Source organism: Pteropus alecto, unplaced genomic scaffold, assembly GCF_000325575.1.
Source record: "Pteropus alecto unplaced genomic scaffold, ASM32557v1 scaffold63, whole genome shotgun sequence".
Taxonomy (NCBI): Eukaryota; Metazoa; Chordata; class Mammalia; order Chiroptera; family Pteropodidae; genus Pteropus; species Pteropus alecto.
This window is the reverse complement of record NW_006434897.1, coordinates 8,675,838-8,703,072: the sequence shown is the minus strand read 5'-3', so window position 1 is coordinate 8,703,072 and position 27,235 is coordinate 8,675,838. Positions and strand designations below refer to the sequence as shown.

The following is a 27,235-nucleotide window of genomic DNA, read 5'->3' as shown; positions in this document are numbered from 1 at the left end:
GACCAAAGTGATCGACCTCGAATCCAAAAAAATGAGCTCTTATTTTATGCATGCGTCCAGCCCAGTGACAGTGGGTTCTTTTTCCCTGCGCGATGGTTAAATTTTGTATGTCAACATGGTTAGGCTACAGTGCCCAGATATTTGGTCAAACATTTTTCTAGATATTTTTGTGAAGGTATTTTTAGTGAGATTAATGTTTAAATCAGAAGACCTTAAGTTAAGGAGATTACTATCCATAGGGTGGGTGAATCTCATTCAATCAGATGAAGGCCTTAATAGGATACACTGACTTCCCTAAGCAAGAAAGAATTCTACCAGCAGACTGCTTTTGCATTGCAGTTCCTTCCATGACTCTAGCCTGCCAGCCTATCTTGCGGATTTTGGACTTGTCAAGCCTCCAAATCATGTGAGCCGATCCTTAAAATAAATCTCTCTCTCTCTGTATGTATACACACACACACACACACACACACACACACACACACACACACACACACACACATCCTGTTGCTTCTGTTTCTCTCAAAAATCCTAACTAATAATCCTGCTACAGCTGAATTGTTAGATCGAGTGATGCCCCTGTGGCATATTACTGCTGGGAAATAAATGTAATAAAGCTGTATAAAACACTTTCTAGCTGTGGATGAAAGGAGAGTATAATCCTTAATTATTAGCAAGGATATCTACCTCTTCAGGAATATTAAGTATTTTATTATTAACCTTCTTTTCGAAGAGGAAACCACTTTAACAGTGTGTCAGATCTGTGATTTCCCTCGGATCTTCAAGCATGATGGTATGGGAAATGTTAACTATCTCTAGTTTCCTTTATTTCATTGACGATGATGGAGAGTAGGCCAGATAAGACAACAACCATTTCTTGGTAAGCCACTGTCACCATTGTGGTCACTTAAAGCGTTAGGGAGTGATTCTGTATTAGTTCCCAATGGTTGCTACAACAGATTACCACAAACTTAAAAAAAAAAAAAGACAGAAATCTTTTCTCTCAGTTCTTTGGGCCAGAAATCCAAACCCAGTTTCACTAAGGCTAAATCAAGGTGTTAGCAGGTTCATGCTCCCTCCGGACGCTCTAAGGGACAATCCATTTCTTGTGTCTTTTGCTTCTGGTAGCTGCTGTCATTCCTTGACTTGTGGCCACGTCCCTCCAATTTGTGCCTCCCTAGCCACGTTAGTTGTCATTTCTCTTTAGTTGCTTTTAATCTGGAATAGTTTTTAAGTCTTCCCTTGACTATCATGACCTTGAGGATTTTGAAGATCACAGGCTAGTCATTTTATAGACTATCCCTCAGTTTGGGTTGTCTGCACTTCCTCATGAGTAGATCTAGTTATGTCTCTTTGGCGGGGACATCATGCATGTGGTGATGTGTGGCTCACTGCAGTCTTTCAGTGCACACATTTCACTTTGTTCCATTACTGGTGATGGCAGCTTTGATAACTACAATTAAGATGATGTTTGCCAGGCTTCTCCAATATAAATTTACTGTTTTCCTTAATAATTGATGAGTATATTGAGAGTGGTACTTTGAGATTATGTAAATATCCTGTTCCTTGTCAAACTTTCAATTTCTCTGTCTATCTAAATATTTATATATACTGGATTCCTATGTTGTTTCATGGATGTGACTTAATTACTCTCATTATTTATTTTGATGCTCTAATTGTCTCAGAATTAGCCAGTGGGAGCCTCTTCAAACTGGCTTCTGTTTTCTTTTGACATGTGCCCATCATTTTCTTTTTTTTTTTTTTTTTTTTGAGTATTTCCTTAGTTATGGCAGAACAAGATGTTCCAGGCTCATCTTTTACCTTCCCTGTCTGAGCTCTAGGATCAGCTGTTTCCCCAAATATCCCTGATTCCTTTAGTAGAGAATGGTGTTTGGAAACCAAGACCTAAGTGCTAGGTGTGGTCATTTTCATTGGGGAGTTGTTACTTCCAGGTCCTTTCAGAGGAGAGAGCTAGCTAATTTATATATATACACACATGTTTACAATTATGTTTATTTGTTTAGCTATCTACATATATTGAAAATCATGCATTTGTATTAATAGCTTCAATTCCAATCCAACAAAATAGGGTTCAATATAATTTTCTCCCTTTCCATAATTCCTTTCTCTGATAGTGAGAAACTAGACTCCCACTATCCATAATATATTTATTTGATCAGGTCTTCTCATCCTATTCAGACTTTGATGCTAGGCTTTGGGCCACCACCACTCCTCTTCACACCTTTGCCAAGCAATTACCTTCCTTGGCCCCTCATAATGGCTTTTGGATTGGATTATTCAGAAAAGAAAGGGAAGGGAAACAAAAGAGGAAGAGAAAAATTCAATTTAGCCAATTTTTATTGAATGTGTACTGTGGGCAAAGGATTATGCTAGCTGCTGTTGGGATACAAAGAAAAATAAGATGCATTAATGCTTATAGATTTAGCAGACAGCTGGGCTAGGTTGTACTGCAATAACAAACGACTCCCAAATCTCAGGGGCTTAAGACCACAAAGGTTTATTTCTCGCTCATGTTTTATGTCTTTCATGTCTCTGCTCTATGTTGTCTTTATTCTAGGACCCAGGCTAAAGGAACAAATCATTTCTGGAATGTGCTAATCTGGGGATGGTCTTGCAGTAGAGGAACAAATAAGATGATATAACCACACGATAAGTCTTAAAGCTTCTGATTGGAAGTGGCCTTTGTCATTTCTGCTCACATTTCACTGGCCAATGCAAATTATAGGACCAAATTTGACATTATTGGGGCAAAGAGGTACAGTCCTTCTACAGAGAGAGGATGTGAATATTTGAAAAAAATAATGCAAAAAAAACCATATTGATCTACAGAGGAAAAAGACATGGGTAGACGTAACTAGCAGGCATGGTAAGGTAGAGAAAAATGCACACTTAACCCCACTTAACCCCACTCTGCAGTAGGATGGGCAAGAAAATTATGACAGACTGAAGGGTTTGGCCCTAGTGCTGCCAAGACATTTTATGGTCTTGAAGAGAGGAAGATTTCAGGCCAAAGTGAGAAATAGATAAAAGTGATAATAAAGAGTCTTGCCTGAATAGGACAGAGAAAATAAAGAAAGCTGCACATTCTGTAAGACTTAGAGAAGGAATGTACTAGAATATGTCACATTCCTGAGAAAGTAAGTGTTCAGGTTAATAATTAAGGTTTGCACTCTCCTTTCACCCACAGCCCTAAAGGGTTTTGCAGAGCTTTATCCTATTCATTTCCCAACAGTGGAATCTTACAATGGCATTTCTTGGACTAACAATTCATTTATAACAGGAGGAAAAACCTACTATCACTGGTCTGGATATATAGATAGAATAAAAAATTATATTTCAAAATTTTTCTAGTCTAATGGTTGAAAAATGGTATCTCAGTATAGTTTTAAATCGTATTTCACTTATTATGAATGAGAATGAGCATCTGTTATGTTTCCATGTCTTTGTTTCCATTCCAGTGGGCTGATTTTGTTCATACCTACTATGCTGATTGGTTTGGGGTCTTTTTCTAATTGATTTCTAAGAAAGATTGAGAAGGATTTTATCGGTCAAAACTGAGATAAAGAATTCTGTGGGAACTGTGCTCAGTGCTGGGGGGCGAGGGGGATGGGACACAGTCCTCGGATTGTATATCTCCCAGTCTGTGGGAAAATGTCTAGATTATGGCAAGTGAAAAGACTCACCAGTTTCAAGTATCTGGGAAATAGTAACCAGTTCTAGGGGTGGGGCTAGGGTTCCTGCTGGGCCTCGGCAGGAGCACATTCCTATCCTAAACAGAGAAGTTCTTAGTGTCTTAGGTTGGGCTCTCTAGAAGCAGACTAATATGGGGATTTTTTTCTTTCAAGTGGTTTTTTTTTTCAGAGTCTGCTCAGAAGCTGAGTGAGAGAAGCAGGACAGGTCACAGGAGGAAAACTAAGAAAGTATATGGTCTCTGCAGGAGATCAGCCTCAGCCTGGCCCCATGGGGAAGCTTCAGAGCATAAACTGCACCATAGAGCTAGCTGTTCCTTCTTGGAGAGAAGCCACTTGCCTTTGTACTCCATGTTGGTAAGTCATTGGCTGAGGTCTGGGGAAGACATAGCTTCCAGGTCAAGATGGCTTTGGCTGAGGGCAGTTCTCTGGAGAAGAGGGCAGCTGTGTGTCATTAGCAGCCACCACTCACAGCAGCTGAGGGTCAGGTGCACCAGCCCTAAAGGAAATCTTGGCAGGACACCAACTTTCACTACATTTAGTAGGATCCGGAGTTCCCCTAAGAATCCTGCAGGATCTGCCAGTGTACAAGGCCAACTGTGCACTTGAGTGTCCCCTAAAAATGTCCCCAAATAGCAAGTGAAAAGGCTTTCAACAAAAGCTAATGGATATAGTCCAGAAACATAATCGTGAAACTCATGAATGAGAATTTGACTTGTAGTCCCATTGTCTAGGAAAATCATTTTCTATCTTGAGCAAGACACTTTGCTGGGACCCAAGTGTTAGTTTATGAACATTTGATTATTCTTGAGTCCCAGCTGCAAAATGCCAGAAGATTGACTCTTCAAATATATCATTTTGTTACAGGCAGTAATGGCTCCAATGATGGTGGCAGAATTTAGCCCAAGCAAATATTTATAATTGGCAATGAATGTGTGAGCAGGATGCTAATGAATGGATGTGCTGATTATTTTCCCCTGCCACAAACATTAGCTCTTGTTTGGTTTAACTGTCAAACTGACACTATAGACTAGAAATGACAGAATCCTGGCAAAGATCCACAGTGAGGAAGAATATTAAGAAAATTTACAAATTGTATAAACTTTGATACTTCTGTTTCCAAATTTAAATTGTTTGTGGGTGTTAGCAAAAGGTTTATGGCTTAATTACAAACATAACTAGAAAACATTTAGATTTACAAGTACATTTTGATTTCTGAAATCTTTCATTTCAGAACAGGAAGCCAAGCTGATGACATACTCTTGAATTCAGGTGGATATCTTTAACTAAACAGTGGACATTGAGATTAGAAATATACATAAAACAAATATGAACAAATTTTGTTCTTTTTAGTTGTTCTTGTTACAAACACCATTATTCAGTTTTTTATTATAACATATGTCTTTACATACTTGCATGTATATATTGGGCTTCTCGTTAACATCATTCTATATATTCATGGTGGTCTTGATTTGTGGTATTATCATTCATGAAGTGATCACTCCTTCCACCAGAGTCGTGTTGATGGCTTTACTTTGTGATGATTTTTGTATCTGAACCTATCAGCTGCTGAGTCTGCCTTGCCCTTCAGTGTCATGCATTAGCTCTTACTGACAAGGCCCCAAATGCCCAGGTGTGGGGGTGTGCCATCCGAGCAGAAGTGTCTCTCACAGCTACGGCATGTCAGACATACCCTGAGCCTAGCCTGTGCCTTGCAGGTGCCTTGGTGGACACGAACATCTTGACCTGCTTGTTTTGTAGGTTGTCTCTTTATATATATCAGTGGGCCAGTGAATGCCAAGGAAGCAGGTATAGTGACACAGCATGCAATAAGGTGGCTTGGAAGAAGTGACATTCCATGGAGTGTTGTTTCTCCAACAAATCTTCCCTGTCCCCATGTGGGCCTCCTTCAACTCAGCATCAGGACTCATCTTAAGGCTTTTTAAAAGCTTCCTTATCAAGAGTAAGAGGAAGTCAGAGGAGAAAAGCAGCTGTGTTCACTAATGGGGTAAAGTGGGCTTTGATCTCAGCTTTTCCTAGATGAATAGCTTTACAGGGATATGTGTACCTTACTGTTTTTAATCTCTGACATAGCAATGTAGTTTTGCTTTGAGATAAAGGGTACTGTCTCCTTCTTCACTTGCCACGTGTTTTTCTCTAGAGAATCAGAAAAACAGGGGTAGGTGACTTCACATCATGGCAACTCAAGGCTCATATATTGAGAACTTACTATATGCCAGGCACTGTGCTAAGGAAAACACATATGCTATCTTTTCAAGTCTACCAACCACCCAGTGTTATACTAAAGGTACTAAGAGTAAGTAACTTTATTATCCTTATTTTGCAGTCAAGAAAACCGAACCTTGAAGAGTTTAAATAAATTTGCTGCGATCATAGTTAGCAATAAGGGAGCTAGACTTCCTACCAAAACCCATCAAAACCCATGTCTTAACTACTAGGCTAAACTGCCTCCAGGGCTAATGCTTGCATGTTTGGCATCAGCTTGACTCTCTACTGGTGTGTGCAGCATAGATGAGTTCCCGTATTTACAGTTAACCTGTTGACCTATCCTGGATAGAGGAGCACTTAAGGGTATGGCTTTTTAATAATTTTTAATCCTAGGCTCTTGGACTGACATATTTATTCAGGTGAGTTTCTCTGATTGCTTTAACCAAATAAAGATGTTCTGGACTTATCACTATTGTCTTTTGCTCCATAAATTCAGGCTGATATCAGATCCTGCTGCTTTCACTTTCTCAGCTCTTTGAATCAGCTCTTAATCCCTGCCACATAATTATAGGCAAAGCTCATATTAGGCCATGTCCTCAGACTTCTTGTCCCCATATCTTTCCATAAAAGCCTGTGATAAAATCTTTCTAGAGCTATTCTCTCCATCTTTCATGGCAAACATGCTCTTCTACTGTGGGACTTGATGGTTATTCTCCACTGAGTGGAGATCAGAGTCCTAGTTTTTTCTCTTCTTCTCCACGTCGCAAAGAACATGTTGCTTTGCTTATCTTCTTTGTCTGTCCTGCCCAGGTCCACCTCTCACCATTTCCACCATTACTACCCTATTCTAGGTTATTTGTCTCTTTACTGCAATGGCTTGTAACTGGTCTTTCTGTCTCTACCCTTATTCCTTGTATTAGCTATCTATTGCTGTATAACAACATATTCCTAAACAGAATGACTTAAAAACAATGAACATATGTTACCACACAATTTTTGTGGGTCAGGAAACTGAGAGCAGCTTAGCTGGGCTCCTCTGGCTCAAAGTTTCTCGAGAATTGCCATCCACCTGTTGGTCAGGACTGGTTATCTCAAGATTTGACTGGGGCAGACGGATCTACTTCCAAGATTGCTCACGTGACTGTCACGGGCTTCAGCTTCTCATGGCTTTGGACCACAGGCCTCAGTTCTTTGTCACATCATGTGGACTTCTTTATAAGATGGTTCACAATATGGCAGTTAGCAATGAGTGACTCCCAGAATGAGTGACCTGAGAGAGAGAGAGAATGTTCAGGAGGAAAGCCAGTCTTTTTGTAGCCTAATCTCAGAAGTGACATCCCATTTCTTCTGTCATATTCTGTTCATTATAAGTGAGTCAATATATGCAGCCCATACTCAAGGGTAGGCATTATAGAAGGGCAGGAACACAAAAAGTGGGGATCAATGGGAGCTATCTTAGAGTCAGCCTATCACATACCCTATAGTCTACTATCCACCCAGCAGCCAGAGACATCATTTAAAAAAACTTTTGAGATAATTATAGATTCCGAAGAGGACATTTTAAAATATCAATCAGATCATGTTACTCACCTGATCAAAACCTTTCAATGGCTTCCCAATATCCAAAGTCCTTATAACCGACAAGGCCCTTCAGAGATCTTAACTGTTTTTCTGTCCCCTTTTCTTTTGTTCAATTTTCCCCTTTGCTTCCTGTACCTTTCCTAGATAGGCATTCACTATTTCCACTAAATCTATTCCCATCTCATAGAGTTTGCTGTTCCCTCTGCACTGGACTCTCTTTCTGTGATAACCACAGGCTTCATTCAGACCTCTTTGGTAGTGGCCCCTCCTCAGACACTCTCCCTGGCCACTCTAACTAATGTACTCCTCATTAGTTTCTACTCTCTTATTTGGTTTATCTTCTTTCCATGCCACATATCACTTACCTGACCTTGTATATTTCTGTATCATCTGGCAGAATATTAAACTCCTTGAGGGCCAGGATTTTTTCTTTTTTTATATTTGCTTACATTCTCAGTGCCTGGGACCATGCCTTGATGATTATACTGTCCCACTGGATTGAATCATGTGGAAGCAGTAAACAAAATCCATGTCCACCCAAAACTAAAGGAGAAATAAACTGAGTTTTACAATGTCCTTATCCTGTGCTCCACATACCATCTTATGCCCTTTGGAGTGGCAGTTCAGTCATTTCAGTTCACCAATATCAACAAGGAGTTTTTATCATCAAGAAGTTTGAATTTGAGCACAATCCTCATAGCACATTGCAAACCCACAAAGAGCCCAAATGGCAACTTTATGGAAAGACTGTATTCAATCTCATTCATTTTTGAATGTGAACAGAGTAACCATTTTCTTGGGAGCTCTTTAGTGAGATGTGAAGCACTTTTTGATGACTAAGAGAGAAGAGGTTGAATGTGGGCTGATTAAGATATCAGCTGGGGCAACATGGAATGAAGGTTGGTTTGTAAGCATTTCTTGCAATTCGAACCTCCTACACAGTGATGGGAGAAAAGCCCGAGGCTAAATAATTGGTTCTGTTGCCTTTACTTTAGTAATAAAATATCAAGTATATTTTAATGGAAAGTTTCTCTTATCCTTTTTGTATGCCAAGCTTTTATTCTGGACTCAGTAACTTGTGAAAAAATACTTGAGGCTCATACAAGGAATGGTGAAGGAGATATACAGGTATCTCCCATTCTTTGAAAGTTCAAATTCAAGCCACTTTGCTTTTGCTAAAGACCTACATTAGTATCTCTTTTCTCTAACTGAAAGAAATCCAAAGAGGATTTTCACTGGTACAGAAAAAAAGTGAAAAGCAAAAATTGTGTTCAGTGTTTGTTTTACAGGAGCCGTTACGGAGGCAGCATACCCCACAATCAGTGAGGCCAGGCTGCTGGTGGGAACCACATTCAATATCAAGCCCCATAGCCCTGAACTGTGTCTGTGAGCATCTGTGCTTTATCTCCATTTATTTTATGCATCCATTAGCAAGATGTGTCCTAAAGTATCAGAAAAGCCTAAGAGAGTTTTTAAGGGTGTCACACTTAGTATAAAACTGTACATAATTAAGCATTACCATCATGGTGAATGACATAAAGACACTATGCATGTGTTGAATTTTGGATCTGGGAATGCTCAAAAATTCTTCCATATATCAATGGTAAATGCTTTTCCCCTTTATATCATTTCAGCTTACGAAAGTTTTTATAAGAATGCCTACTTTCAGATAGCAGTGGAAACCTGTACTCTGTGGTGTGTGTGTGTGTGTGTGTGTGTGTGTGTGTGTGTGTGTGTGTGTGTGTGTTATAGTGTGGTGAGAAAAGAATTTGGTTAAAAGAACAGCACTTGCTTTGTGCACATTTCAGCTCAGAACTTGAGGGGAATGGGAGAGAAGTTGTAGTGTTATGGGATTTTTCTTTCTTTAAAACATTAGCATCTCTTATGTAATCCATGGACTATTTTTACTGAGTAGCACTTGAATGTCAGAAGAGTCCTTTAGAATAATCTCTGTGGAACAAATTTTGTGTCAGCATCTTTATTTTCTGTGTGGCATAGTAGACTTTTAAAGACTTTTTTCTTTTTTTAAATTTCAATTTTCTCTCAAAGCCATACACATTAGGAAACAGTTGCTTTGTATTACCTGGAAATTAATGAAAATAAATAATACTGATTTTTCTAAGTCTCTATTTTCTCACTTTAAAAATGGGGCTGATATTCACACTTTATAAGGTTATCTCATAAAGATTAAATGAGACCATGTAAACGCAGCTCTAAGCTCAGAGTTTCCATAAATTGTTCTCATCATTGTTATATTGTTTTCAGGAGCAGAAATAAAAGTAAAGCACTTAACTCATAGCCTTAACAATTTAAGTAGTTCTAAAGACATGAATGGCCAAAGAGAAAGCTAGCTGGTGGTAATTTTGTATCAGTTTGCACAAATTTCAGTTTCAACCCAGTAAAGCATCATTCCCCTCCTTCACTGTCTAGTAGTTAAATAGTGTCCTTAAGGGGAATTAATTGGCATCTTTTTTAATTTTTAAGTTTTACTGTTAAAAATAGTATATTTACATGTTTCAAAATTCAAATGGCACAAAGGGTGTACAGCTAGAAGTCCGCTGTCTTCTTCTGCTACTCAGATCCCTGCTTGGAGACAACCACTGGTACTAATTTTTACTAGTCTAGTTAAGTACAAAGACATATATATTTTCCCTTTCACACAATTTAAAGCATGTAGCACTTGCTGTTCTGCATCTTCTTTTTTTCACTTAGCAAATTATGTGAATAATACTCATTTTTCTATGGTTGTATATCATTCTTTATAGAGATGACTATAATGTATAAAGTCTTCCTGAATGAAAATCAGGGTGATTCAATCCTTCGCTATTATAGGCAATGTTATAGTGAATAGTCTTGTGCATGTCATTTCTCACAAATGCAAGTATACCTGAAGGATAAAATTATTGAGTAATTTTGATAGGAATTGTCAGAGTCCCCTCACTCTCACCAGCAGTGTATGAGCAAGCCTGTTTCCCTATTTTTTCACAAGCACACCGTGATGCCAAATGTTCTGCCGCTCTGTTATTTTTGATAAGTGAAGTTTTAATTTGCATTTCTCTTATTACAAATATAATCAAACATCTAAAAAACATGTCTCAGAGGCGTTTCTGTGAACTGTTGGCTTCTTTCCTTTGCCCATTTCTCTATTAGACTGTTGGTAAATTGGAATATTAAAGGTTAGAGTGTATTAGATAGTGGAAAGAAATAGGTCTTAAAGTTGGTGGACCAATATTCAAATTCTATTTCAATCTTTTATTGGTTTTGTGCTTCAGTTTCCTCATCTCTAAACAATAGTAACAATGCCTATTTCACAGGGCTCTAGGAAGGATTAAAAAAGATAACATGTAATACAGTTAGTACACTGTCTGGCTCTTATTAGGGGCTCAATATATCAATACATTAAAAAGTGTTTTCTCTCTCCTCCCATGATTTTATAAAGATTACAACAAACATTTTCCATATTTTAAGGAATCACATATAACTTCTCAAAAAAAAAAAAAGAAAGACATAAAGAAAAGAAAGAAAGAAAGACAGACAGACAGACAGCCGGAAGAAAGAAAGAAAGAAAGAAAGAAAGAAAGAAAGAAAGAAAGAAAGAAAGAAAGAAAGAAAGAAAGAAAGAAAGAAAGAAAGAAAGAGAAAGAAAGAGAGAAAAAGAAAAGAAAAGAAAGAAAAGGCAGGGAGAGAAAGGAATAGAGGGTGGGACAGGAGCCATGTTTTATTGGCTTGGGGATCTTGAATCTTTTCTTTATCTTGTTGCCCAGCATACTACTAAAGCCACTTCTTCCTCTGAAGGTGATCAGGCAGTACAGGCTAATTTTAATATTAGCACAAGGAAAACATAATTAGGGAAGTAAATCTGCCGTGCCCAGATGCACATTATGCAAAGTCAATACATAAAATGACTTTAAAAAGCCATTTGCTGCTTGGCATTATTTGGGGGGTTACCAGGGCCTTGCCCAGGACCTTGTAGTCAGCTCTCCATAAGGTTTACTGAACTGACTTGCTGTACTGTTGCTGTTTGCTAACAAAATAGCAACAGTGTCACCTTGTAGACTCTTCTCTAGACAGATATGTGTTATTCCTCTCCATATGGCCCGTGCCTAGCTCAGTGCCAAGCACTGAGAGAAGCTAAATCTAACCGAATTGGAGACTGAGACAAGTGCTCTTGAAATTCAATATGAATCAAGGTTAAAACCCAAACAAGAATTAAAACGACTTTGACTTTCAAAAAGGACATTGATGCACTCTTCTTGCTCTATATCCATTTAATATGTCAGAGTTATCTATAGAGCTATGATTTTCAACTTTTTTTTTTTTTAGTTTACAATATCCTATTATTATTTCATATTTTCTCTCTGGGCTCACTAAATGTGATATGCTATATATTCATTTGAAATAAAATTAATTATAAATCTGTTTAACGAATTCTTTGATATCCCATGGGATAAATAAAGAGATCGTAAGGTGTTGTGAAACCATGATGGAAAATGCACTCTCTGAAGATTCCAAGATATGAGATTTTAATAGCTTCATAGACAGGTGAACGCTGGGGATGACTTTCTCATATTTCCTCTCTTTCTAACCATTTAAACTCAGTTGCTCTGTTCTCGATAGACTTGGGTCGCAGTTTATTGTGTGTAAACACTGTGTGTGCTTCAGTACGGCATTCTCCAGGCTACGAATGAGATTCTCATTACTTGCTGAAATTGGAGGATACAATGTCTGCAGTTCACTTCAGAGAAAGCACACAAATTACTGCAACAGTCTGCATTTGGCTTCCGGCAATTTGTTGCCTTTGCCTATGGAAAACCATCTACTCTCCCTGTATGTGCTGCAAAAGCCATTTAAAGACTCCTCCCCCTTTATGGAGTACCCCGCCCACACCCTGCAGGGGCATCTGCAGGCTCTTTCTAGTGGCCAGCACACTCAGCTCTATGATGTATGGGTAGGCTGTGGGAATAAACAACCCAATATCTTGCCACGTTTAACACATGTTAGCCTAGGGAATATTTGTCAAATGTATATAAAGCATTACTGCAAAAGCACTGAGCCTAGAGGTAGGCCCTGCAGTGCCAGGAGAGATCACAGACAGTCCTTGTTGCTCCAGAGATTTGCGGATCGCTTTGACCTTTTCCCCCTCCTTATTTTCGTCCCCACTTTTATCTATTTAATTTATCATAAATGTCTTCTTAAGGGAGTATGCAGCAGAGTGAGCAAAGGCAACACATCTTGGTTAAATCTATCACTTGCTAGTGGATCTGGTGAAGGAGAGTAGTCTCGAGGCAGAATCTAGTTTCTGGTTCAGCATCAAGATCCATCTATTCCTGAGGCCTGTAACCATGGGTGGCTGGGAATTACGAACATACAATCCTGTAAATTCAAGCTTCACAATTCTTTGTGAAATCTACTTAGGCTTCTGGGCTTGAATATACCCTGCAGGACAGAAACCAGCTAAACTCTCACATGTGAGAGTTTGCCAGGATGGAAGCGTGAGTGACTCAGCAGTGGCTCAGGAAGCAAACACTAAACAGTGAAGACCTGAGTGTCAGAGATTATCTGAAGGAGTGCGCGAACCTACGGGGACTGTGGAAGAAATGAGGGAGTTAGGTTGATACACTGCCTCAGTCACCATGTGCTCCCTTATTTTCCTCTTGCTAATTGTAGTTTTAAAATTAGCAACAACCCCCTTCCAATAATTAGGGATTATAAATGTCAGTGCATGCATTTGAAAGTGACACGTGTACTATTCCAGTGTTATACAACTAAAATGGTTTTATGTATTGGTGTAACTTGTTTGTTGAATGAGATGAATTCATTAGGATACAATCAAGAAGAAACTCTACTTTCCTCCCATCACTGCCCATAAACATACTTGGTTAGACCTCTATTCAAAGTTTCTTGAATGCATCTAGGGTGGAGACAGTTGTTTAGTCTCTTGTCACCTAACTAAATTCTCTTATCATTTGTAATAGCTTTTTAATGATTTTTCTTGTGTTTTCCAAATATTCATCATATAAAATGAAAATAGTGGAGATTTAAATTTTTCCTCTCTAATTTTTATTCTTTTTATGTTTTATACTTTGAATTTTATTTTCTTTTCTAAGTATAATTATTCCAGTATAATGTTAAATAAGAATAGTGATAGTGGCTATTTTGGCTTGTGATTTTTAAAAGCATGGCTGAGCCTGCAGTAAAATTGATACTTTTATGTAATGCAGCCTGAAACATACATTGTTCATATCTTGTAATTTTGTTTCTAAGAATTTAGTCGAGACATACTAAAAGGTTAATAAGTATTATTTATCAGTTTCTTCATAGCAGTATTATTTGTAATGATGAAAAATTAGAAAGAATTTAAATGTTCGACACTGAAGAATAGTTAAATAAATTATGGTATATCCATATGATAAAATAAGGCCTATAATACATAACAAATTACCCCAAAACTTAGTGGCTTAAAACAATCAACATTTATTATCTCACACAATTTCTGTGGGTCTGGAACCCAGGAGTAGCTTAGCTGGATGGTTCTGCCACATGAAGTTTTGGTCACGATATTGACCAGGGCTATAGTCCTCTGATGGCTTGACTGGGCTGTTTCAAGGTAGCTCACAGATGTGCTTGGGAAGATAGTGCAGGTTTTGACAGGAGATCTAAATTCTCTACCACATGGACTTCCCCATAAGACTGGAGTGTCCTCTCATGACATGGTAGCTGACTTCTCCCATAGTGAGTGATCTAAGGGAAAACAAAGTGGACATTACAATGTCTTTTATGAAGTCACACTCTTTTGTTTTCACAACATCCTATGTGTTGCACAGATCTTATTCATTGTGGTAGGGGGCTAAACAAGGACATGGGTGCTAGGAGGCAAGAATGACTGAGGGTCTTTGGGGAAACTGGTTGGTTACTACAATCTGTGTTCTGGCCCCAGTGATTCATGTCCCTCACACACACAAAATATGCTCACCCTTTCACAAGGCTCCTAAAAGTTTCAAGCTGTTACAGCATCAGTTCTAAATCTAGAATCTCATCATCTAAATCAGGTCCTGGGGCAGATGAATCTCTGGGTATATAGTTCCTTCAGCATACAGTTCCAAGTATAGTTCCTCTTGATCTGAAGACCTGTGAATTAGAGACAGGTTATCTAAGGTTTTGTCCTGCACCTGACATCTACTGGTGAGACAGGCACAGGATAGCTCCTATAGATACTGCTATTCAAGACAGTGGAGAACAGAAGGCACAAAGAGGTCACTGTTTCATAGCAATTCTAAAATTGGGCCAGGCACATGTTGAAAGTTCCTCAGTTGGGACTCGAGCCTATTCTTTTCTGAGATTGATTCTCCATGGCTCTTGGCTCTACCCTCTGAGCCCTTGGTTCCACCCTCTCTGATTCTTCTTTCCTTTTCTATTAAAAGTAACCTGTGTTTTGCAGCTGAGAGACAATCTCAGTTTACTTTCTGCCTATCAAAATTTTGGAGTCTGAGGCTTCTTTTCATTTTATGTGGTTTCTGTCTATTCTGTCCAACCTTATAGTATTTCTCTCCAAGTTAATTAAAAAAAAAAAAAAAAAAAGAACTTTGTTAAGTCACCTGCAAAAGGGTTGTAGGTGAGGTTTATTCCATTAGATAAAAACGACACCATTATATCTCTTCAAAATGAGCCATTTTCTACCTTAGACTTTTGTTGAAAATGCTTGAAGGACAGTGCCCTGAAGCTGCTTGGAAGCCCTAGAGTTCTCTGAAGTAAGTACTTCCTTAGATTTTTAAAAATAATTAAAATAGAATTTTATAGTCACAGTGTCTGCTTCATCTTCAGACCATGTTTTCTTGGAAGAGCCCTGGATTTGATTTTTGCCTGGAAGCCATTTTACAATTTTAGCATTTTCCGTCATCTGGAAAATTTAATAAGCAGGAAGTCTTGACTACTTTTTGTTTAATAGTTCTTCTTTCAGCTAATCTCTTCTCTCATATGTTTCTATAAGCAGCAAGAGGAAAACAACTTTTAACATTTTAACATTCTGCCTGGAAATCTCCTTAGCTAGATCACTTAGTTTGTTAGATATATTTTTCTTTTTTCCATATTTTTTGCACATGACAGTGTTGCTAAATTTTGTCGTATCTAACAAGAATCTCTCGTCTTCTAGTTTTCAATAATAGTTTCCAGATTTTCCTCCAAGCCCTCACCAATAGCTTCCATGAAGGTCACTGGGCTTCTGCTAACAATTTCTTCAACACACTTTGCTTTAACTTCTCAAAGTCTTTCCTTTGTACTGTTATAAAGCCCTTCAACCTTTTAGGGTTTTTTTTGTTGTTGTTGTTATGGTAGTATCCCACGTTTAGCACCAAAATTATTATATATCTATGTGCAACAAGTTACTCCAAAATTTAGATGTTTAAAACAATAAATATTTATTAACACACAATTTCTGTGGATCAGAAACCCAGGAGCAAACTAATTTGGTGATTCTGTCACAGAGTCTCTCATGAGGTTACACTAAAGGTGTCAGCCAGAGTTGCAATCATCTGAGAACTTGACTGAGTGAGAGGATTTACTTCAATAGTGACAGACTCAAATACCTGGCAAATTAGTGCTCATTATTGGCAGGAGACCTTAGTTCCTCACCACGTGGACTTCTCTGTAGGGATGCCGTAGTCCTCATGACGTATCAGTTGGTTTCTTCTGTGGCGAGTATTCCAAAAAAGAGCAAGGGTGGAAGCTGTGATGTCTTTTATGACATAACCTTGAAAGTCACACTCTATCGTTTCTGAAGTATTTTATTACGCAGGTCAGTTCTTTCAATGTTGATGAGGGGAGGGACAGAGCAGGGTGGGTATGACACAGGTTCATGAATACCAGGAAGCAATAATCATTGGATGCCATCTGGGAGACTGGCTACCACAATGATGATAAATAATGTGTTTAAAAGGTCTTTAATAAGTTAGATGAAAGAAAACATTCAAAACTTTAGTATAACTTAAGAGTTTTTAAAATAACTTTTTATGTTATTGTCTGAGTATACCTATTCATGCAGAAAATATAGACCAGAGGGAAAATAAAAATGTTAGCATTGCTTATTTCTAGGTGAGAGGATTGCGAACTTTAAAGTTTTCTTAATTTTTTGTATGTTTTCAAAACATGACACTACAGTATACATTGATAACTTCATAATTAGCAAACATGAATTTCGAGGATACAATTAGAAAAAAATTTAAAATTTAGGTTTTATTTTCTTTAAGATGCAAACAATATCATTTCCTCTTAATTTAAAAAAATATAAAATTTCTACACCCTTCAAGAAAACTAATGATAATTTTAAATGATAGGAGCTGTTAACTCCCAATTTGGCAATTGATGACTTATCACATTAAAAGATAATCATGCTGCCAGATTTTAAATTAATATTGGTACTAGCACAGATGGAATATATGTGCATGCATACATGACTGTGTTCAATGCAGAAGGGGGAAAAAGACTCCTTTAAAGATCATTCCTGAGAGTCATCAATTGTAGCCGCCAGCCCCCGAAAGACACACGGACCACCAGAAATCAGTGAGTTATAGGAAACACGCTCTTTATTCAGCTAGCTGGGTCTGCCAGGAGTACGCAGACCCCAATTTAAGCAGCCCCGAAATGTAGAGGTACAGAGTTTTTAAGCCCTAAATCCCATTCCTCATTCTGTCTTAAACACAAAGGTCTATTTTTCTCCTATTCACTACCTATCAACCCACAGGTCAGGTGTGCAAGCGGGGGTACAGAAGCAGAAAGCTTATTGTTAGAATGTTATATTCCCATGGGTGATAGCCTATGTTCCCATGGGCGATAGCCTATGTTCCCATGGGCGAAAGCCAAGCAGTAATTTTCCAGCCAGCACAATCACTTAGTAAAATATTCTTTGGGCTATTTAATATTTAACACTAATTAACAAGTACAAACTTTTATATTTTCTCCTTTATTTGAATACCTTTTTCCATAATTTCTCCAAAAAAGATGAAATTTAAGGATGAAGTATAAAATATTCCCATAAGATTGTTTAAAATAGAAAGATGAAGCAAAGTTTAATCAGGCTGGACATAACACTTCCAGAAATATACTAGGCTTGAGATCCTTTGAAGTTCTTCCTGAAAATTAATGCAGGAGTTATCTTCTTCCTTTTGAATGTGAGGACAGTCAATGTTCATGAAATTCTTTAATGCATAGTTCACGAAGTTCTTTAAGTTTTTTTCTGGCTGGCTTAAAGATTTTATAGATTCGACTTAAGGATCCTTATTATCTCTCTATCCACTCAGATCAGAGCCACTGTGGATGTTTGTGCAGCTTCATTGCACAAAGGTGCCCACTAGTGGGCTGAAATTCCAGCTCATCCATATTTGTTCAGGCATCAGCTATGAAGTGAAGTCTGGTATGCCCCCTTGTATTTCACAAAATGTCTACAGATGAGCTACAGTAAGTTCTATCGCACATTTGTATTATGAACCCTAGGACAACAGGCATTTTGTATATTCTTGTGATTTTTCCACTCATTACTTTGTCATTATTGCTAAGGTATTTCACTTTTGTATATTTTGCTTTCTAATCTCCTTGTACGTTCCTCGAGGTCAAGAACCATGTCTTCTATTTCTTTTGTTTCTCTAATTGGCTTCTAACCTAGCAAATGCCAAACTTTAGGCATGTTAGACATTTAACTTAAATGTTATACACCAGAAATTAAAGTCTCTGAAATGTTTATACTGCTGTACTTTATGTTATTGTTGTCATATATCCTACATTTACATGAATAAGCTGCAAAGTCATTTTTTTTAATTTTAAGGAGTCATTTATTTTTAATGGAATTTATGAAAGAGAAAGATGATAGCCTTTATATATGCTAACATATTTACATTTCTGATACTCTTCATTGCATTTATAGATCAGAGCTTCCATCGGATATTATTTCTGTTCAGCCTGAAGAATTCCTTCTAGCATTTCATATAGTGGTTTTCTTAGTGACCTATCTTAGTTTTCATAGATATGAAAACTTTTCACTTTCATTTTGGAGTATATTTTAGCTGTATATATAATTCCAGATTGACTCCCCCCACCCTTTACCACTTTAAGATGTCTTTTTATTGTCTTCTGGCCACATTTGTTCGTGATGAGAAGCCTTTTCAGGTACCATTCCTACAGTTGTTCCCCTGTAACAACATTTTAATTTTTTTTCCAGCTGACTTAAATATTTTATCTTTAATTTTCAGGCAGTTTGACTACAGTGGGCTTATATGGGGTTTCCTTGTATTTATTCTACTTGTGATTTTCTGAGTTCTTTTTCTCTGTAGGTTAATTTTTTTTTTTTTTTACAAAATATGGGAAATATTTGTTCATTAGTTCTTCTAATTTTTTTTACTATATCCTTTCTCTTCTTCGTTTAAGACTCAAACCACATGTAAGACCACTCGATATTGTCTTATAAGTTATTGAGTTGCTCAATGCTGTTCTTTATTCTTTAAAATTTTTTTCCACTCTTTCAGTTGGAGTAATTTCTACTGACTTGTCTTTAATTTTTCTCACCCTTTCTTCTATTGCATCTTATCTGCTGTTAAACACATCCAGTGAAATTTTCATTTCAGAAGTTTTATTTTTAAGTTCTAGAATTTTCATGTTTCCTTTTTTGTAGTTTAATTTCTCTACTGAGACCCCTATATGTTTACTGATTATGTATATCTGTTCATTTACTTCTTAATGTATTCATACTAGTTGTTTCAAAGTTCTACTCTGATAAGTCCAATACTTGGATCCTCTTAAGATCTATTTCTATTGGCTATATTTTCTCTTTATTGTGGGTCATATTTTCTGCTTTTTTTGCATGTCCAAAATTTTTGTATGCTGAAAATTGTGGGTGTTACTTTGTAGGGAATTAAAATTATGATTTCCTTTTAAAAGAATCTGAGTTTTGTTGCGATAGGTAACTGAATTGCTGGAAGGTCCTCTAAATACTTTCAAACTTGATTTTAGGTTTTGTTAGGGTGTGTCTCTTTTGATAATTTTTTTATTCCTAAGGTGTGACCCTTTCTCTAGGGCATGGTTATTATTCCTAAGGTGTGGCCATCCTGGGGTTTCATCGACAAGCCCAAGGTGCTAGTATGGGTTTTTCCATTATGGATGGAACTTTAACTAGGACTATAATGTCTTCCAGGACTGTACACCCTGGAAACCCTCTTCAGCTCTTAGTCTGCAGTAGCCACTCTCTGCTAGACCTCAAAAGTCTCACACCACCCATGCACCATTTAGAATCTAAGGCAAATGCCCATGCAGATTTCTTTGCTCCCCCTTCTGTGAAACTCCCTCCTCTCTGGTACCTTGCCTGACAAACACCAGCCACATTGGCAGCCCTGTGCTCTCATCTCTGCCTCCTCAGCTCAGCAAGTCCACTTCCCTTTTCTTGGTCTCCATCATCCTGCACTTTGGTTGGAAAGTACCCCTAAGCAGAAAGCCGAAGTGAACATAATGCTAAATTTTTATGTGTTCCCTTATCTCATAGATCTCAGTTCTTTACTGCTTTTTCCCCCTGCCTAAAAAGAGTTGCCTCATATATTTTGTCCAGTTTTATGGTCCTTTATAGTGGGAAGATAAGTTCAATATCAATTATTTCGTTATGGCCAAAAGCAGAAATCATCTAAGTCTAGAATTAACGGTATATGAACACTATTGTATTATTTATTAAATGAGTGAATGATGTAGGCTTGAAGTTCATTATTAAAAACATTATTAGGTATGTCAAGCCTCTTTCTGCCAAATTTCGAACAAAGTGGAGGAAAAGGGCAGGAGTAATTTTTTAGTCATCCCTATCAAAGTGAGCTGTATTGTTAAAAAACAAACAAACAAACAAACAAAAACCCTTCACAAATTAAAAATCATGCATCCTAGTATTCTTGTGTTTCCTTTGTCCTAAACAACCTCCTACAAACTCATTCTACTCTAAAAAGTAGAATGTGTGATGGAAGGTTGTCTGGCAGCTCTTCTGATCAGGGCTGGGCTCATCTGGGCTCAGTCACATGTATGGGGATCATTTGACTGTCATCTAACCTGTTATGGCCTCAAGTATCATGATAGACCATGGTTGGGTCAACTACATTAGTTTCATTCACCAGCTGACTAGTTTTATGATTACAGAGTATAAGAAAGGAGGCAGAAACATGTGAGAATTTTTTGAAGGCTCTGCTTGCATCAGTGTTGCTACAAACCCATTGACCAAAGCAAGTCACATAAGCAGAAAGTCAGAATGTGGATGGCACTACCAAAGAGCATGGTAATACGGAGGCAGAAAAGATTGGCCTGTTAGTGCAATCAATACACAATATTAGCCTTGATTATCACTATTATTTGCATTTAATTCTTCAAATAACTCACCAGTAAGTTACACTAATAACCTCTTTCACATCTACTTACTTTTAAGGTCATCTTAGAGCAAAACAATCTAGAAATGGCAGAAAGCAGACTGTTCACACTTTTTTTACTTGAAAGAATTGGGTCTCATAATAAGGGACATACAGTAGCTTAGCAGAATGTGAAGCAAGCGTATTTCACTTTTCTACCACTCACTAGCTGGAGATAACTGCAGATAAGAATTTAGTATTGCTGAGACATTTTGGTGAATGTTTCCCCTAATTGTCTATCAATCCCATTCCCTTAGCCACTGTGCTATATAGTTTTTTTGTTTGTTTGTTTGTTTGTTTTTTTGCAGGCAATAAGGAGACTGAGAAAATTTCAAGAGCAAGAGCATGATAGGGAAATTACAAAGAATCGATACTAAAATATAGGGAGTAAGTAGATTGGATAAACCTGTTAAGAATTTTTTTTTTATTTTTCAATTAACGTTGATGTTCAATATTATGTTAAGAATTTGGTAGCCAATTATAATAGGTTCGTGAACTCATATTGAGTATGAAAAAAAAGATGTTCAAATTTTTTAGTATTTTATTTTGTTTTATTTTCCCCCACTGTCCACCTTTTGAATAGAATGTACTTGCAGCATAGAAGGGAACAATTTCTTTTTCTTTCAGCTGCTCCTTGTGTTTCTATTTTCATGCTACCAAAGCAGAGTTTGGCACAACAGAAACAGATGGAAGGAAATTTTCGAAAGAGATGGGATTTTAAAACCATCAGTCTGTTAGAAAGCAGCCTTGTTTCCTCATTCCCATGGAAACAAGAATTTGTTGGAATCTGCAGACATGACAGAAATCTACAACTCCTCTGTTACTGCTGCCCTCTGTCTGTGTCCAAGGAAATGGATTTCAGGTCCTGCTTCTATTTGATAAAGGGGACACACTGCCACTTCTTTTCAATGCCTTTCTGCCCCTCATTCATTTTCTGATCTTAATATTATACCATACCATGTTAGTTGTCTTTTTTTGGTCACAATTCTCCTTAGAGCTAGAGAACATTATATCTAGAAGGTCCACAGAAATCATCTAGCCCAAACAAATTATGTAACACATGAGAAAACAGAAGCCTAAAGAAGTGATGTCACGTAAAGATAGGTTAGAGCTCCCAGCCCAGAATGTTTCGTATCAACTTTGTATTCTTTTTGTAACATGTGCATTTCACTAACAATAACTGTGTTCTGAGTTTCTCGTATTGCACCAGCTGTTCGAGGCACTGATAAGACACTGGCCCTCTGTTCCTAGTGCACAGCCCAGGCACATGTGCCCTAACCTCTGGTTATTCCTTCAGCACAAACAACTCTTCTTATGTAAACTATTAGCTCCAAGACCTGCCCATCACTCAACAGTTAAATTCAGATATATTTGAATCCTATTTGAGCCCCAAGCCAGCTATCAGTTTTAGTGCTCTGTAATAGTACACAGTATTTTATGTGTTTTAAAATCTTGTTATAAGAGTATTTATTTGGCCTTCTTCTCAACTGTCTTTTCTCTCATTTTGACTAAACTTTAGTGTGTTTCTGTTTTGTAAAAATCTCCCCAGTCGCATTCAACAAGTGTTTTCTCCCTCAGTTAAAAGTGTGACATAAATTATTATAATTCAATTGATACTTTTGCAATTATTCATAGATTGTGATTAGTTTTTTAGGGTGGTCTTAAAATTTTTCAATTCATGTTGTAGAATGTTTTCTGTTATTCTTAAGAAAAAAATACATCAAATACCTGATTAGATAAGGAGATCGTGCTAAGTAGCTTAGAGGTTTTCTAGATTAGGGATTTATAAACTTGGCTAACTTCTTTGTTTAGGAAGAAGCAGGTTACATGATAAAATGAACTCAAAAAACTCAAGGGATAGAGTGAAAGTGAATTTTTCATTTAGACTCCTTGCTTATAAACTCATAAGCCCATATTCCAATGTTTGGGAAGTATAGGAATCTAAATACAATTGAATCTGGGATCATTTAGGGTCTTATAGAACCTGAGTAACATCATTGCTGGAACCAAAGATCACTTCCGGTGATATTCATAGAATATTTTGGATATTAATGTAGGCAGGGCAGAGTGTTTATTGATCCTGGGATATATTTGGTCAGTTGTTTTGTCTTTAAATATAAATACTATATATCAGATTGTTTTTCTTATTTACTTTGTTATCTTAAATGTTCAGGCCCAAGCAAGCCTGTTTTGGGGTAGAGATGCCAGCCTGTAGTTATGGTAGCTCCCAGGGCATTCCCACTACATTCAAGGGCCCTGGGTAGGTTCTAAAGTAACAGGAAGCCTGTGTGTTCTGCTGTCACCTCTCCACCTTAAATAAAGACCATGGCAAAGGGTTTGGGGAAGAACCAGGACAGCACTGTCCTGTAAACTAGAAAAAGCAGATTCTATCTAGACTGACTTCCACACAAGCAGTCCAATAGGATTTATTCCTTTTAATTTCCAAGATTTCTAGAAAGCATGAAACTCCATATTACACCTTCATCAAGATCAGATTCTGCAATACGACAATCTGCTTTCATCAATGGGAAGCTAATGAGCAGATGTACAACCTGCAAATGCCATGTGACGATTAAGAAGACTGAAAGAATCATACTCTTTGTAACTACCTTTTGGATTGGATATTGACCAACTTTACACTTTTATTCATTCATTTGTTCATTCATTCATTCATTCATGGATATTGACCAACTTTTCACTTTTATTCATTCATTTGTTTATTCATTCATTCATTCATTCATTCATTCATTCATTCAATGAATGAATCATCCATTCAATAAACACTTAGCAAATGCCTACTTCAGTAACAATTAGCCAAAGGACTTCAGCTCTCTGTGCCACAAACTTCACAAATGAGCTGCCAAATTTTGGTCATGAATTAATTTTATTTTGATACAGATGAAAGCATCTTGTGATTATAGGGATGTCTGGTGCCTAAAGTTGAACAGGTCCTAGAGAATAGTGTAGAGTAGGACACAAAGTAGACAGACCGTTTCCTGGTCACAGATCTTTGACTTTGGGAGCATACAAAATAGTGTGATCAAGGTTGTAAATTTTTTCCTTCAGTATCAATACTGTTCTGGAGGGTGACCAAATGAAGACTCTGGAGGTTTTATAGACACTCTAAAATTGTTATATTTCAAGAGTGATTTCTGTAGTTTATTACTGGCTTCTTCAGTTCACAGTCTAAGCTGTACACAGATAATTACAACAGAGAGGAGTTAACAAAATGCTGGCAATGAAAAACAGAGTTTATTTTTAATGAAGTCACCAAAGTGGCAGGAAGGGAAGGTCAGGGAAGTGATCAAGGTGAACAAAGGTCATTCCAGGCCGAGAAAATAGCAGACAGGTGGCAGAAACTTCTAATTACCCCCTCTTATGAAAATGTACCATGTGTTTGGGTAAAGCACATGGCCACCAGGTAGAGACTATACTTTTCAGCCTCCCTCGCAGCTAGGCATGGTCATGTGGCTAGATTCAGGCCAAGAGGATGTAAGTAAAAGTTATTCGTGCAACTTCTGAGTCCTTTCTCTAGAGACAAAGCCACTTAGCCCTGGACCTTCTCTTTGCCAGACATGAAGGTAAGCCCACTTCAACCCTGTGGATGATGGCAATGTCCCAAGAGATAGCGAAGTAACAAGATGGCAGGAACTTGGGTCTCTTAGTGACTGTGTGGTGCCACACTACCCTGCTGGCTCTCTGTCACTCATTTCTGGACTACTTCAGGAGAAAAGCTAAGGCCCTCTGTTGCAATCTCTCTTTGTTACAGTAACTTAACCTGAAGTCTAATTCAATACTCAAAGATACAGCAATGTGAAACAGCATGATATGTTCAGGGAAATCTTGTAACTAGAGCACTGAGCAATGAGTTGGCGGGAAGTGGGGCCGCAAAGGTTGGAAAGGCAGGAAGCAGTATAGTTTCATGTGCCAAAAATCATAGCTGGGTTGGTTTCTCACAAAAGAGGCAATGCTGGGCTGTGTAGAGACAGCCTTGGTCTTAATAGGTCTGTCCTCTTCTCAACTCTATGTGAGTGCTGCTTCCAAAACCAACAGCTAATGACACTACACACCGGCCTCTCACAGCCTCGGTCCTGAATCAATGGCCACGCAGTGTCATATGCCACGCCTCTGGTCTTCCTCCAAACCTCCTAACTTCTCATTCTGTGATTTATCTTCTAGTCAGTAGCTTCACACTGCCTCTTGAATTTCCTTTGTGAACCAGCTGCCCTGTCAATGTCTGGCTTTGTCTCCTCTGAATACACCACAGACCCTGGACCACACTTCGGTGGAGCACTCCAGAAATTTACTGCTTTTTTTTGTCAAATCTGACAGATATTCTACTTCTAGGAAAAATTAATGGGGGAATTTCTCCATCCATGTTGAATTTTACTACTATGTCGTTAGCAAGTCTCCTATATTTACCTTCTTACTGGCTGTGGTTGACAATTTGTTAAATAACTTACTTAGAGAAAATAAAGACTTTACAAAATCTCATCTCCAATAATCAGGAAAGCAGCACTTTTTTTTGGTTAACTTCCCCATCATTTGATCTTTAATCACTCCAGTTCCAAGAATCTTCTGCATACAATCAGAACTCTTGCATGGTGATATTTAATGTCAGTTCTCCGTGCTTCCACAAAGCTAAACATCGATTTCAGCCCCATGTCACTGATTTGCTAAATCCATCGCCCTTTCCATATTCACTTTTTACCCTTCTCCACCCTGCTTTGTGCCCTGGGAGACTGACCTGTGTTGGCTGCATCATTAAGCTCCCTTGCCCTTTGGCTGCTGGGTGGATTTTGTCAATGAGAGACCCTGGCAGGAGACCAGAGGTGCAAGGAAAAGTATGGCAAGTTAACTGTACTCCATGGCCCACTCCCAGCTGGGCTGCTGAGGTCGATCGCAGAGTCACGTGTATCTTTCTATCAAAGACCACAGCTCCTATCAGGTGGCCAGACCAGGTCTCCACACAGCTCATCTCTTGGCTTCAAGTTCTCGTAACAGCTCCCTCCTTCCATTTTTTCAAATAGCACTGGCTTCTCACTGCTACTTTTCATGGGGAGCTGTCCTTTCCTTATTGATTTCTCTCACTCGGCCCTCCACCTTTGTAAATAGTCCTTTTATTGCACTGCCCTCAATTATCTAGTTTGTGCCATCTGTTTCCTGGAAAACTGATTGGTACAGTGATTAAGCCAGCATTTTATATAATGCATCATAGGACGTGGATACTGAGAGGGGGCTAGTGCATTAGGTGTATTCAGTTGGCTTAACCAACCTGATTCTAACCAGTGCCCCAACATCACCTCACATATTTTTGTCATTTCTTTGGGCCAGAGGACTAGTTTGTTCAGTTATATGTGGCCTGGCCTTAGAATATATGCCGCTACAGGGAACAAATATCTCTCTTCCCTACAGAATGATCTTTGTGTTCTGTCTGTCTGTCTATCTGTCTGTCTGTCAATGTATGTATGTATGTATGTATATATGTATGTATGTATGTATGTATATATGTATGTATGTATGTATGTATGTATCTAATCTATCTACCTACCTACCTACTTACCTACCTACCTGTCTATCCACATATACATATATGTATATGAATACTGAATTCTTTTTTCCAAACCAATGGAAGGTAAATAACTTTATGGCATTTTACCTTTATATACTTCAGTGTGTATTTCCTGAGAATAGCGTATTCTCTTACATAACCACAGTGCCGTTATCCACTTCATAAATTTACATTTATATCATACTTTAATCTGGCAGCCATATTCCAATTTTGTCAGTTGGCCTAATAATGTTCTTTTTAGCACTTCATTCTTCTCCAGTATAAGATTCAGTCTAGGGTCAGGTATTGCATGATGTTTTAGCTTCCTTTAATTTGAAATACTTCCACAGCCTTACATTGTCTGTTATGACATTGGCATTTTGAAAAATAGAGTCCTCCCCAAGCACATGTATCCCCTTTTTAAAAATAGAACAGTTCTCATTTTGTGTTTGTCTGATGTTTCCTCATCATTAGACTGGGACTATGCGTTTCCGGCCATAACGCCACACAGGTGAAGTTGTGTCCTTCACCGGGTACCATATCAGGAAACACACGATATATCCTGGTGAAAGTACTTCTGATCTCTGCTGAATAATTATTAGGTTTTATTTTCTCCCTTGAACTAAGAAGCAGTCTGTGGGGGGACAGTTTAAAACATGTATCGTGCTCTTCATCAAAATTTTGCCTAGATAAGCATTCCTTGGTGTTTCTTGGTGACCTCATCTTTACTCTGTGGCTGCAAAGTGATT

At 37.9% G+C, this 27,235-nt stretch overlaps 1 protein-coding gene across 1 annotated transcript in view; it reads left to right on the top strand.

Moving 5' to 3' along the window:
• The first annotated feature begins 3,786 nt into the window (after positions 1 to 3,786).
• TSPAN5 (tetraspanin 5) overlaps positions 3,787 to 27,235 on the top strand; it is a 268,358-nt gene continuing 244,909 nt past the window's right edge. Inside the window, exon 1 of the mRNA XM_015588473.2 lies at positions 3,787 to 4,067. Coding sequence (XP_015443959.1) covers positions 4,062 to 4,067 — 6 coding nt within the window. The 5' untranslated portion in view covers positions 3,787 to 4,061. The remainder of the gene's footprint in view (positions 4,068 to 27,235) is intronic.